The 14,963-nt window shown below is 41.3% G+C and overlaps 1 protein-coding gene across 1 annotated transcript in view; it reads right to left on the bottom strand.

Moving 5' to 3' along the window:
- Positions 1-14,963, bottom strand: part of ADAMTS20 (ADAM metallopeptidase with thrombospondin type 1 motif 20) — a 176,996-nt gene that overhangs the window by 30,386 nt on the left and 131,647 nt on the right. Inside the window, exons 29-30 of the mRNA XM_075551858.1 lie at positions 2,431-2,604; positions 2,185-2,355 (exon numbers count right to left, since the gene is read on the bottom strand). Coding sequence (XP_075407973.1) covers positions 2,185-2,355; positions 2,431-2,604 — 345 coding nt within the window. The remainder of the gene's footprint in view (positions 1-2,184; positions 2,356-2,430; positions 2,605-14,963) is intronic.

Below are 14,963 nucleotides of genomic sequence, written 5' to 3'. Positions count from 1 at the left end.
GGCAATGGTAAAGTATTCAGCAGGGTCTTGCCACAATATCAGGAAATAATTAGACTCAACGTTGTTAAGGATCACATCAACATTGAACTGTAACCACAAGGTTGGCTGTTCAAAACCACCAATCAATCTGCAAGAGAAAGATAAAGTTATTTGTTCCTGTAAAGATTTATATCCTTGGAAAGCCTATATAGGATTGTTATGAATCAGTATCAACTTGATAGCAGTAGACTTTTTTTTTTTTGGTTTAGTCTAAATCATGAAGTGGTCCCATTTGACAAATATAAAGTAAGATAAAACTGCTTTTAATGTAATTGCCTCTCAGGAAAGACTCAAAATATAGGAAAACAACAATATCCAGTAACCAAAAAAGTAAAATTCATAATGCCTAAGAAATTACCTAGCAAAACCAAAAGTAAATAAATAAATAGATGAAAAAATGTTAAAGCAAACACTCTATTATCAGAAGAATCATTCAATTAAAATAGACCCCAAAACGATGACAGCAGTACAATATCAGAGTTAGCATTGCTAAAAAGACTCTCTACCACAAAAGAAACTAGTAAAAATATTAAAATCAATGCCGTCCAGACTCTGAGAAATAGCCAAGGACTGCAGTGATCCAGAGGCATTTAATCTAGAAACACAGCTAAATTTCCACAAGAACAGAGACCTGGGTCATAATTTAATTGTGCTGCCCCATTTTCTCTTATCCCAGTGCCTGAAACCCAATCGCCTGCACTGTTTGGGAATCCTAGATGCTTGTTCTCTACAGAAGGTGGCTGAGCAGGGTTGATACTGCTCCAAACTCCCAGACATTGTCTTTAGGTGACTAACCCGTGAGTCACAAGATGATCACATTTACAAGGCTGTCTTTACTTGACCTGATTCTGAGTTCATTAAGGAGTCACAAAAACATCCCTACTTCCCCAGAGGTGTTTTTCAAACAGAACTAGAGGCAAACTGTTTCATTTGGTGGCTGGCTAAGTTCATTTTATTGGGGGCTCGTACAATTCTTATCCCAATCCATACATCCATCCATTGTGTCAAGTACATTTGTCCATTTGTTGCCATTATCATTCTCAAAACATATGCTTTTGACTTGAGCCCTTGATATCAGCTCCTCATTTCCCCCTCCCACCCTTGGGAACCCTTGATAATTTATAAATTATTATTATTTTGTCCTGTCTTACATTGTCCGATGTCTCCCTTTAACCGCTTTTCCATTGTCCATCCCCCAGGAAGGAGGTTATATGTAGATCTTTGTAATTGGTTTCTCCTCTCTACCCCACCCTCCCTCCGCCCTCTGGGACTGCAACTGTTTAGGAGAATAAGAACCTCTGTCTTTCTCCGGTGGAGTGGCTGGTGGTTTCAAACTGCCGGCCTATAGATCCAATCAGATGGGTAACTACTATGCTATCAGAGCTCCCTTGGGGCAGACAACAGGCTAGTCACAAAGTTTAAAAGAAAAACTAAGGGGAATGAGAGACTTACAAGAGTTTAGAAAATCCTTGATACATTCCTGGGTATCATTCCCAAATTAAAAAACAGAGCAAAACAAAACCTCCCTTAAAAATAAACCAAAAAACCCAGTACCATAGACTTCAATGGTCAATTCTATCAAATATTTAAACAACTGACCTCAATCCTTCCTAAATTTGTACATTAAATATGAGAATGGAATACTTCCCAACTATTTCTATGAGACCAAATTTCTCTGGTACCAAAATCAGAATTGATAAAGATGTTGGAATTATTGAGAATATTACTAATGATTATTAGTAGCTGTATTTCAATTGCTCAAAAACTTAAGACACTTGAACACACATATTTATATGTCTATGAAATTCCTAAAGTTGAATGTTTCAATGTCTGAGGTGAAAAGTAGACTGAATTGGGATTTATACATCCCAGAATAAGTAGTTAGTGATCCTCAAGCCATGCCTATAATGGATGAAAAGGCCTACACTAGATAGATTCCACAGCATGACTGCATCTCCTACTTGCGCTAAGTGACAAAATAGAGCACATACTATATGATTCTGTTTATATAAACCTGTGGCAACTAGTCAACAGTGACATAAAGCAGATCAGGTTGACTGCAGTGGAGGGGGAAAGAGGAGAGCGCACAAGGAAACAATTGGGGGGTAATGGCACACAACTTCTCGCTCTCTCTCTGGGTCTTACCCGGGATGAGTCTTCTGTCACCACTACATAGGTGCAGGGACGATTGCTGCACTTTTTGACTGAAAGCGGTCTGGTTGAAGGATCACAGAAACTTTCATTCACTGGAAGGTTCTGTGGATCAATACACTCCACTTGCCGCCGTATCTCTTTCCTTTTACACGAAGCTGAACACTAGAAAGGCAAGTGTAAAATTAATAGTGCATCCTGCTATGCGGTGTCCTTCAAAAGATGCCGAGGAATACTTACATCGGGCCAGGCTCCTGCGGCCCACCGGTACTGCAGGCAGTCCTGCAGCCAGCACCGCCGCGCGGACGAAGGCCGGCTGCGTGCGTTGCACATTTCTTCAGCCACCGTACCAACGCCTCTCCGCCTGCAGAACACGTCCCTGTGCAGAACTCCAGCGCCGCAGGTCGCAGAGCACTACAGAGGGATGGAACAGTTAGCGCATGCACTATTCGATTACCGTAGCAAATAATGTCGCCGTGCGTCTTCTTGTTTCTTTCAAGCATCGTCTGCTAAGGCGTCACGGCGCCCTGGTAGGGCAGAGGCTGTGTTGGCATTTCGAAACCACCAAGAGCTCGGTGGGCGAAAGGCTGGGCGTTCTCCTCCCAGAACCAGTCTCGGAACCCCCACAGGGTCACTAGGAGTCACCCTTGACTTGATGGCAGCGAGTTCGGATTGGGTTTGATAGGACATCATACAGTAAGCAGAAAATACATGCAGCGTTTTCTTTATCGTTGCCTGCCCTGCATTGTCTATGTGAATAGATAAATGGGCTTTCAGTGCCTTGGAATAAACCTGAGATGCATCCAAGCCTTACAAAGACTGTGTGACTGGTTAATCATTTTATTCCAGGTACTTCGTCCCAGTAGATAACGCTCTCTCTTCTGACATTAATGTGTATGAGTGCTAGATTGTTTCAGGAAGTTATGCACTTGACTACTATTGGAGAGGTTACCAGTTCAAATTCTCCCAGAAGAGCCTCAGAAGAAAGGACTGGCAACATGCTTTTGAAAAGTTAGCCATTGAAGACAGCTACAGTGGAGCACATTTGTATACTCTAACACACATAGGATTTCCATGAGTTGGAATCTGATGACAACTGGTGTAGGTTTCTTGTGGGTTTTTTAAATTTTCTATTAAAACCATCATATAATTAATCATACACCGTTCCACAACATTTCTTTTAAACACTATTTAAATTATGTGCTATGTATATGTATATTTCTTTCCAGGCCTGCAGTAGCTGACATAGTCATTTGCTCTTGAGGATTCACATGTTTACAAACATCTGTATTAATGATTATGTTTTAATGCCCAAGAGTTTTAGGGAGCTAGTTATGTAAATTTAGATACCCTATCTTAATCTCTCAGACAATGTCCTTATTTGTACAAAGAAGATTCTCTGTTTTTGTAAACAATTCCTAAACGCATCCCAGACTTCTAATACTGACAACAAGCCCTCTAAAAAGGCACCATCGCTGAGGGCGCTGAGGCTCTGTGGACAGGGTACTGCTACTGCTAAGTCCCGTCCACATAGGGTGGAAGCTCAGGTAATCTTGACTCCAGAACTGGATCCCCCACTGTGCAGCCTACCCCCTAAGACTCTGGGCTCAGTAAGCACAGAGACCCAGGTGTTCCAAAACCAAGTGATAAAATCATCTAACAACAAAGCTTACTGCATCAAGAACGATGATATCAACATTATTCTGGAACGATGGAAGGTGGCATTGACAGTTGTGTGAGGACCAGTCAGTGTCTGTCAAGTTTAGATTGAAAAAAATGTGTCGTCGTTCTGCTCCAAATTTCCTACAGCTACAGGACTCACAGAGTAACGAATTTTTTTTCCACAAAATAACCATATATCTGGGAAATGTGTTTTTATCATGAGTGGAACAATTAAAACCCCACAAAAGCTAAGAAGTTGGCTCATCATGTAGACATGGATCCTTCTTACAAGCAGCACCCTTCTTTAAAGGGATTTTAAATTTTAGCTTTCTATTTGTGTGTATAAGCAGCAACTGGAGACTTCAAACAGGAATTTTATATTTTTTACTTACGAGGAGTATTATACATGTCGACATTACTAATGTTGCCATTTATTTTATGTTTATGGAGAAAAGGCAAAAATACCAAAGAAAAATGATTGAGTAAGTACTTGGCTTCTATAATTCATCTCCAGCAGTCACTTGAAGTTTGCTAACTCATTAAATATTTATATACAAACAGTAATAAATAAACAGTTGGTATGGAGCCAATGGTAATCTGCGTGTTTTCCACATGCATGACGTTAAGCAGGCTAAAATGCCTGGAGGTAGTTTTGTTTATCTAAATCTTTGGGGAGATGTTTGGCCAACAAAATAAGACTCCTGCAAACATTTTCCAGGCATGCTTTCATACATACAAACAATATCTGGAAATATCTTGCCTCCATGCCTAGAAAAGAATCCTGGGAATAAATCTTTGCACCAAACCAGCTTATCAAAAAGTTCTCTCAGGCAAATGGACCTTTTGTAACAGACCAATATAGTCTGTTGGTTCTTTGACTGGAACGAGAGAACACCCACTGAGACTACGGACAGCAATTATAATTTCAGTGCAGACCACTTCTTTACAAGGAATAGAAAGATGAAATTTTAGAAATATGGAATTCTATAATAAAAAGCCACCTCATTTTTCAGTTTTTGAGAGATAAAAGTTTTTCAAAAGGGTAAAATTAAAAATATGAACAAAGAATGCTGTTTAGAAAACTAAATGTTATCAATGGCTTCAATTGCCAAATCCAACAGAAACGTTACAAAAATGTTCTTAATTAACCTCGCTGCCATCTTCGGTGCTATTGAACACACTATCCTTGAGCCAGCCTGAGTTTTATGAGAGACATGCTTCCATAGCAGATGATCTCTAATGTCTTTCTTCATTCTCAGGATTCCTAAGAAATTCCTCTTTATCTGCTCATCCGTAAAATACTAGCATTTCCCAAAGTCCAGTTTATAACTTGCTGATTTTTCCTTCTCCCTCTATGGGGAAAGGAAATTTCTTAACATGTCCCTTCAGTCCATTTCTTTAAGGATCCTTGGTGGCGTAGTGGATTACACTGGTCAGTGGGACCCAAGGGGACAAGGTGAGACTTTCTGCTCCTGTAAGCCTCAATGGTGATGAGTTTGGATTTTAGTATCCATTTCTCTATAAACCCCACTGAACGTTTGGGTGGGACCTTGCAATAAAGTGTTGAGGACACTGACTCGGTTTTGTACAGTTTGGGAAAACCACCTCACAATCAAGAACAGGGAGAATTTGGGGACCATCAAGGACGAGCCACTGTCAGGACACGAGCTGAGACAGTGAGGCAGCACAGCAAGTGGACCTCCTAACCCCCAAGGCTGAGACCCAGGGGCCACGTGCTCGAGTCAGCGAACTAGAGACAGACGTGGCTGCTGGCTGCGGAGAGATGCTGCTTTGCACCAGTGACTGTATCCTTGATATTTTATGATCTTGACTTGTGGCAGCCTGTTAGCTTTCCTAACAAACCACCATAATTGTGAATATTGTCTGTGCGGCCATTGCAACAAGTTATCAAACTCAGCTACAGAAGTAAAGTGCTGTGGGAGGGTGCTGTGTGACAGTGCGGGATTGAAAGGGATAGCTGACCTCCGACCATAGGATCTGGGCTGGGGTGGAGTTGGAGTCTCTGTTTCCCTTCCGAAACTGGCGGAGGTCAGACAGGGTTTCCACCCTCTCAGCCTTCGGTTCTCAACCTGGGGGTCAAAGGACCCTCTCACAGGGGTCACCTAAGACCATCGGAAAACACATATTTCTCACGGTCTTAGGAACCGAGACACCGCTTCTCCATCCGTCTCCAGGCGGGTCTGCCCACAGGCAGATACGAATTTCATTTATTTGTAATTAGAAATAAATGTGCCACAATATATAATTACGTATTTTGTGTGATTAAGCACTATGCTTTAATTATGTTCAATTTGTAACAATGAAAATACACCCTGCATGTCAGATATTTAGATGATGATTCATAACCGTAGCAAAATGACAGTTATGAAGCAGCAACGAAATAATTTTATGGTTGGGGGTGACCACAACATGAGGAGCTGTATGAAAGGGTTGTGACATGAGGAAGGTTGAAAACCACTACGCTAAACTCTCTTTGAAGGAGACCTAGTGGCGGAGTGGTTGCACCTTGGACTGCTAACGACAGGTCAGCAGTTCGAAACTACCAACCACTCTGAGGAAGAAAATCAGGAATTTTTACTCCCATAAAAATGTACAGTCTTGAAATTTCACAGTGGCAGCCCTGCTCTGACCTACAGCATCACTAGGAGTTGGAGCCGACTCAGTGGTACTGAGTTGGAGCTGGAATCTCTCTCTGAGTAATGTATTCTATACACTAACGCTTTACAAATCAGATATCCCTGGTATGCATCGTAATTGTGAGTTCCATTTATATATTAATGTTTTATAATTACCCCACCTATACTTAGATGTGTCCAAAGCTCCTCAAATTTTGCATATCCAAAGAAGGACTAGTTACCTTTATCCCAAATCAGTTCTTCCTTCTATGGTCTCAGACAAAGTGAAGATGCTGTCGCCCACTCTTTGTGACTCAACTAAAATGGCTTGCCTCAATACGCTCCCAGCTCTTAAATACTCGCCTCACATATTTTTAAAGCCATATAAAACTAGACAGTTGTGAGCTTGTCAAATTTTATCTCGTTAAAAATGCAGGTAAGTAATGTGAAGAGGACACTGTGGGGCCATAACAACCAATCAGAACACAAATGAACCTTTAATACACCCTAACTCGCCAACACCGCACAACAGATGAAATAAGACTAATAGTATATATGATGAAATCACTAAATACTATGCTATCACGCTGCGTAGATTGGCGGTTCACAGATAGGACAGTAGAAGTATAGAAGGAAATTTTTAGCAACTCCATAGGTACTGTACTCTTAGCTTTTTTTAGGCAGAGATTTTTTTAAACACTAGAAAATGTGGGTGGATCATTTTGCACAAATAGGTTTATCCAGGCAGATTCCGTTTGCTGTTTACTAAATGATTATCTAAAATGTGTCTCGTGATGTCACCTCCCTTCATGCCTTTTTATAATATCTTATTACTGATCAGTGGCATGGTAGTTTAGTGGTTGAGAGATTGGCTGCTAACTGAAAGGCTGGCAGTTCGAAGTCACTGGCATTCTTGGAGGAAGATGGTGGCAGTCTGCTTCCTTAAAGAGTTGCAATTTTAGAAACATCATGAGGCGATTCTCCTCCGCTATAAATGGTGGTTATCAACGATCATTCCACTAGGTGGCCGTTGGTTTGGGTATTTGGGGATGATGGCTTATGATTTTGCATGTGAGGTGATTGAATACATCATGGCCTGCGTCAAGAGCCCTGAGTCTTCCAGGGGCACCTATCCTTTTGAATGCGGTACCGAAACCTTTGGCAGCAGCTTCCCCTTGTGCCCCATCATGTGATGTTTGGAACGCTGTGGAATTGAACATCCAACATGGATCCAAGGAAAAATAAAGCCTTGACAGAGGTAACCTTTTCTCCGTGTCCAGTGATGCTGCCTCTTGGTCCGGGTGGTAGGAGTTCTGTTTCTTTTATGTTGAGGTGTAATCCATCCTGAAGGCTGTAGCGTTACTTCTTCACCAGTAAACGCTCCCCCTCCTCTCCACTGTCAGCAAGCATTTGTGTCATCTGAATATTTTCAGATCATTTCATAGAGAGTCTTCTAATCCTGATGCTGTGTACTCCCTCTTGTCAGCATGCATATTGAATAAGAATTGAGAAAGGAGACAAGCTTGATGCACATGTTGATTTTAACCAGGCAGTGCCCCCTTGTTTCTGTTCAAACGACTGCCTCTTGGTCTACGTGTAGGTTCCACATAAACACGCTGGAGTGTTCTGGAATTCTCCGTCTTTACAATATTAATTGTAATAGGTTATGATTCACAAGAGTCAAATACCTTTGGATAGTCAATGAAACTTGGGTGAGCATCTTTCTGGGAGTCCCTCAGCTATCAGACGCGTCATGCCCCCTAGAAATTGATCAACAGTATCACAGAGACGCCATCCAGCATCTTGACATCGTGAAACTTCAGAATCAAACTGACAGTTTCCTACCAATGTTTCTATTTATAGGATAGACTTGTGTGGAATACATTCCTAATAATGATAACTTTTGATGCTTACAACAGGACAGATCGGAATGGATACCGAATACATGCTGTTATTTAATTAAACAGATTTGGTAATTTCTCAAGACATAGAGACTTTGTAATTTGTCAAGACTTGCTATCATGTAGCTCCCACAAAGGGTGCCATTTCATACACTTGGCCAACATTGATTAGCGTGAAAGATTTTAAAAGTGTAGATCTTTTATTGTAACCTAATAGGTTGCTAGTGATTTCAACAACTATATTAAACCATATTTAATGTGTGGTCAGGTAAACCTGGAACTATTTTCATATGATTTGAAAAACTGATCCATAGCTATTATACAAACTTCTTTTTCACACAAATAAGGCTACCATAAATTCAGCACAGGAAAACGTTGATGTATGCTGGATGCATTGTTGTATGGAGTTCAGTGATAGGCGGTGATCACTAACTGACTGCTTGTGCTCTTGTTGGCCACAGGAGCAGCACGTGGCTAAGGACATAGGAGGATGAGGTAATGCGTAATGAAACGTTTAGGAGCGCAGGCACAGTGGACAGAGCTCAGAGAGACCTCTGTTCCAATCTCAGCCCCGCACCTCTTCCCCGCCTGTGCCCACCACAAGTTACTTAACCTCTCTAAGCTGCCGTTTCCTCATCCGCATGAAGAAAGCAAGAATACCAACCATTGTGAAGAATAAAAGGGTGTCTCATCCAGTAACCAAAAATGACTGTCTCTTTCTGATCTCCTCTTTCCCTCATATTTCACTTTTCTGTCAGAGATAAAATTATTTCTCTCTGAAAAAAATATATCCTGAAACATGCCTGAAATCAAAGAATGTTAATAACCTCAGCAACTCAAAGAAGTACCACTTTAGGCCTAACGGATGACGACAGAGGGAGAGGGTCAATAGGCCCCATGGAAACGTAAGCAATGAGCACCCTTGCTGAGAGCTGGACGGACCGAAGGCGCAGAGGAGAAAAGCGTCCTCCCTTCCCCTAGAGCCCAGCTAACGGTTTGCTATTATTGCTGCTGTGGTTGAACTGCCAGCATTCGGGAGATGGGAGCAAGCACATTTGTGAGCGTTTACAATGTGTATCTCCATTAGCCTCAGGTTTGATTTGAAAATGCCATGGTCCCTGGTGGTGTAGTGTGAATGCATCAGGCTACGTTCCTTGTGGCCGCCAGTTCGAAAGCACCAGCTGTTCCACTGGAGAAAGACTGGGCTTTCTACTTTGGTAAACAGTCCCGGTCTCAGAAACCCACAGACGGTGGCCGAGACATGATGGCAGTGAGGTCAGAATGAGTGAGTGATGGTCGCTATTTACGGTCTTCCCTGGTACAAGCATTCCTTGACACCAGGGAAGAAAAGTCAGAAGTCCTGTGTTCTTGACTGGGGCTTTGGGAACCCAGCATAAAAGAGATATTTATCATCTTTCCAATAATAGTGTGCATGCATACATAGAGAGGACCTCCGTGAATTAGAGCTAACTTGACGACCGCCATGATATAAGTGTGTGTGCATATGTACATGTGTACTACACAAAATGTTGAAAACATGGGAATGCAGATTCATGCATACATGTATATTAGAAAATTTTAAATATATAATTAGGTATAGCATGAATACAGCATCCTAGCATTTAGAATATAATTTTAGTGGTTTTCTGTTTGGTGGTGATATTTTCGTGACTTTAGCAAGTCAATTTGTGGGATTCTGAAACTTGTATTACCTTTGGTCCCAGCTCTGATTGTAAAGTATTTGAGAGACATGGATGGGTCTCATAGGAGAGGAACTAGGCAGAAGTCTGATTTCACCTGACCTGAAACTCAGCAGGATAAACTAGGCTCTTTGCGCTTTTCTATGATACCCAGTAGATTTTCTCTAATCAGAAGGGGAGGGCCCAAGGCTTTCCCCCTGAGCATAAAGATGGCTGATTTGGATAACACTGAACTAGCTAGATGAGATATGAGATAGCGTTTAGCACCTTGTTGGATGGAAACATTTTAACTTAAAAGTGAAGTTGCTTTTCTACGCCGATAAAACTAAATGAGAAAAAATTCTCTTGGTCCCAGAAGAGGGGGATTTTTTTTTTGTTGTTGCTTTTTTAAACAACTCAAGTATCTAACTTTCCTCTAACTGTATGCATCTGGACAGAGAGGACAAGGGACCTCGATAGCAGTGTTTGTTCCTGTTTAGGAGCAGTCATTAGAATGCATTACTAAGTCCTTTCATTAAAAAAAAAAGATATCAAATACCAAATAAAAGTGGGCCTTCAAAATGCATGTGGGTGCCTCTGTGGTCACAATTTATCCAAATTAGTCTTTCCATTTGAGGCAAAATGTAAAATAGTAATAAAATGGAATTATTTTATAGTGAATGCTTATATTAAGGCCATGTAAAAATTTACACAATCAGAACAAAGCAGTAACCAGTGATTATCCTGTAACTACCTCTGAAATTACACTTCTGCTGAATACATTATTATATGTGCTGAAATGACAGCCTGCAATTGTTAACTTCATGTGGGTACTTTTTATAGAAGAAATTAAAAGCAGCAACTTCACAGGCGGTCATTTGTTTCTGAGAGCGATTTGGGGAGTGTGTGGGTGTGCAAAGCTGATGTCTGTGACAAGGAAACCCAATGCACAGAGAAAGCAGACTGCTCGCAGGCGTCTGTGTGTTGAGAGTGTGTGCATATTCCTATTTGTAGCTTAGAACCGCCGAAGCATGCTCCTTCTGTGTATCTTATATGGTTCCTTATTTGGTGAGCCAGGGTAAATTTGTTCGCATTGATGATGGATTGGCAGGAAAAGACCCCGCAGGATCAGCAGGAATCATAAAGTCGGCAGCAATTCTACTGCCATCCTTCTGGGGCGCCCGCCTGCTGTCAGTCAGGAGTACCTGCTGTGAGTGAGGCGAATCTGTGTCCTTGCCCAGTTCCTTGGCAATATGGTGTGCTCTGAGAGTCAGCTACTTTGCCGTCATATTGCTGTATCCTGATCAGGGTAATGTATGGCAAACCCCACACGAAGTAAAGCCACAATGCAATGAATAGAAATGATGAATGTGACTGGTGGTCTCAGGTGCATGTCAAAGCTGCACACTGATAGAGACGACTGAAGAGCATCAGTGCAGTTGGATTACAGCGCTGGAGAAGAATAGTGACAGTACCATGGACTGCTAAAAGGGTAAACTGAGCTGTCCTGGAAGAAGTAAGGCCAGAGTGTTCCTGAGAGGAAAGGATGTGGAGATTTTTTTTTTCTTGCCTACTTTGGACATATTGTCAGGAGAGACCTGTCCCCGGAGAAAGAAGTCAAGCTTGGTAAAGCGAAGGGGCATCGGAAAAGAGGAAGGTCCTCATTGGGATGTATTGACACAGCGGCTGCAACAATGGGCGCAGGCATTGCAACCATTATGAGGATGTTGCAGGACCCTGGTGTGTTTCATTCTATTGTGGATAGTGTCACTGTAGGTCATAAATGACTCGATGGCACCAAACAACAACAACAGCAACCAGAGGTTCCTGGAGAGTGACTGTGGTTAGCGTGAATGGCTGCTAAGTGAAATGTTGAATGTTAAAATCTGAAAACTCAGCCACTGAAACCCCTATGGAGCAGAGTTCTACTTTCACACGCAGTCACCGTGAATCAGAGTTCCCTAGAGGGAAGCTAGTTGTCAAGAGGTGATGAGTGCTTTTGAAAATGAAATCACAATATTCAAAATAAGAAGCATTAATCCACGTGCTAAACTAGGTGCTTCTAACTCCTTGCCATTGGGTCAATTCCAACTACTGTCGACCGCATAGGACAGAGTAGAACTACCATTTGGGTTTCTGAGGCTGTAGATCTTTACAGACCAGAAAGGCTCATCTTTCTCCCTTGGAATGACCAGTGTGTTTAAACTGCCAATCTTGTGGTTAGCAGCCCAAGATGTAATTCACTCTGCCACCAAAGCCTTAAAAGATGAAAAAAAACAATGTGGGTTGAAGATAAAACAGAAGAAGTCAATACAGACTACTTTTTACTCTCACAAGACAATAGAAAATTATAGAAGGAAGATATTAAGTGACAATCAATATCTGATTTCCTGTAAGTCCCTATTATACGCAAATAATAATAATAAAGTTTTTAAAATATGGAACATGACTATTTTATGTGAGGAGTGAGTAATGATGAACTAAACTGAGATGGTTGCAATGGAGATTCAAGAGCAACTTTTCTGAGAGAATTAAGAGAAAGAGCTGTGATGGTGTAGTGGTTACAGGTTAGGCTGGAACCTTCAAGGTCAGCAGTTCAAAGCCATCAACACACTCCGCAGGAGAAAAATGGGGCTTTCCACTCCTGTTAAAAGTTACAGTCTCAGAAACTCACAAGGACAGTTCTACCCTGTCCAATAGGGCTGAATATGAGTTGGCATAGACTCTAGGGCAGTGAGCTTACTTTGGGGTTGTTTGGTTGCATAACTACCCAAAGATGGAACCCGGCCAAATTATTCTTTCTGGAACAATTTAGTTGAGTTTAATGATGCTCACTGAATAAAATAGGTAAATGTGGGACTTTAAAAAAATTTTCCTCTCTGAAAGAGGGAACCAATCACAATGATCTGCATACAATCCCCTCCCAGGGGGATGGACAACAGAAAAGTGGGTGAAGGGAGACATCGGTCACTGTAAAACATGAAAAGATAATAATAATCTATAACTTATCAGGGATTCATGAGGGAGGGAGGGTGGAGAGGCAGGGCAAAAACTGAGTTGCTGATACCAAGGGTTCAAGTAGAAAGAAAAGGTTTTGAGACTGACGAGGGCAACAAATGTACAAATGTGGTTGACACAATGGATGGATGTATGGATTATGATAAGAGGTATCCGAGCCACCAATAAAATGATTTAAAACAACTTTATTTTCTGTTGGAACATTAAAAATAGTTTGACCAGAATTCAATACAGAAGCAAATGCTCTAGAATATTTTTTGTGTGAGACAAAAAAAAATAGAAATGCGCTTGCTTCTAAGTAAACTGTTAACTCTGCTTCTGAAGACTCTTAATTCTTAAGAGAAGCGGCTACAAAGAAACCTGAGTCTCACTTTCAGTTGGACAGCTTTTTATTCAAAGCCAAGACACGGATCTGAAAGAGTGGTGACGAGTAAGGAAGCCAAGGGAACTCAGCATTTCCTGCCTCCTGACTGATCTCCTTTTTCCCAGCTAACCTACCCACAGTGCCAGGCACACCACTTGTCTAGCACCTTGTCATGATATGGTTTCTTGCATGTTGCTTTGATGTGTGAGGCTATGTCACCAATATTTCAAATACCAGCAGGGTCACCCAGACTAAACAGGTTTCAGCAGAACTTCCAGACTAAGAACAGACTAGGAAGAAGAAATAAACTGCCCACTATTGAGGAATTAGTCACTACAAATCTTATGGATTGTATCAAAACAATGTCAGGGACTGAAAATCTCATGAATAAAAGCGGAACGTTTGTCAGAGAGGGTGCCGGGAGATGAGCCCCCAGGACAGAAGGCGTACGATTGAGGAAGAGCACGTTATGGAGTACAGTCTCTGAGACTTCCATTTGCTGGCATGGCCGACTCCAACAGCTGCAAACATCGATTAATCACTGGAACTTGGAATGTAAGAAGTGAGGCTCTAGGAACATTGGAAGTCATCAAAAATGAAAAAGAACACATAGATGTCAATATTCTATGCATGAGCTGGTATTAGCATTTTTGGATCCAAAAATAGATGGTTTACTATCCAGGGAATAACAGATTCAAGAAAAATCATTTTGTATCCATCATTAAAAAGGACATTTCAAGATCTATCGTGAAGCACAATATTGTCTCTCATCGGACAATATCTACCCATATACAAGGAAATCCAGTCCATAAAACTATTTTAAGTTCAAATTTTCGTTCAAATTTTATTTTAAACTATTTTAATTTTAAATATATGCACGAATCACTAATGCTAGTGATAGGGAAATTTAATTCATCCAATATCTTCAGTCTGACATTGATCAACCATGCAATCAAGATGCATTGAAGATTATTGGTGATTGGAATGCAAAAGTTGGAAGCAAAGAGGAAGGATCAATGAACTTTGAACTCACACTTGATCATAGTCTTAAATCTAGTAAACATTAGTGCCTATGACATGGGCCTCCTCAAGGCTAGCCCTCAGGAAGAAGGTTGCTGAAGGTATAAGTGTTACAGCAACATTAAGAAATCAGGGGGTACCCCACTCTTCGAAAGAATAGCACTGGTGTCTGAAAGACTTGTCTTCAAACAAGCAGCCTCTAAATGCGGTGTCAGCTAAGTCTACGCAGAATAAGCACAGGAGCCTGTGTGATCCAAGGACGTAAATAACAAAATCTAAAACTGGAGGATGATACAGCATTGGAGCTTAAGTTCTGAGCATCTGATTTGCAGAAAGCTATAGCTGACAGAGAGAGCCCAAAATACATTTGCAGGTTTCCAAGTGGATTGAGCCGCCAGCAAATCCCCTCCAATCACAGACCAGGAATGTCAATTGCCTTGCTATCAGACACAGTGCATTGGAAAGTGAATTATGGCAGATGTCGATTAAAATT

Source organism: Tenrec ecaudatus, chromosome 6 (assembly GCF_050624435.1).
Source record: "Tenrec ecaudatus isolate mTenEca1 chromosome 6, mTenEca1.hap1, whole genome shotgun sequence".
Lineage (NCBI taxonomy): Eukaryota > Metazoa > Chordata > Mammalia > Afrosoricida > Tenrecidae > Tenrec > Tenrec ecaudatus.
This window is presented reverse-complemented; position numbering and strand designations above follow the sequence as displayed.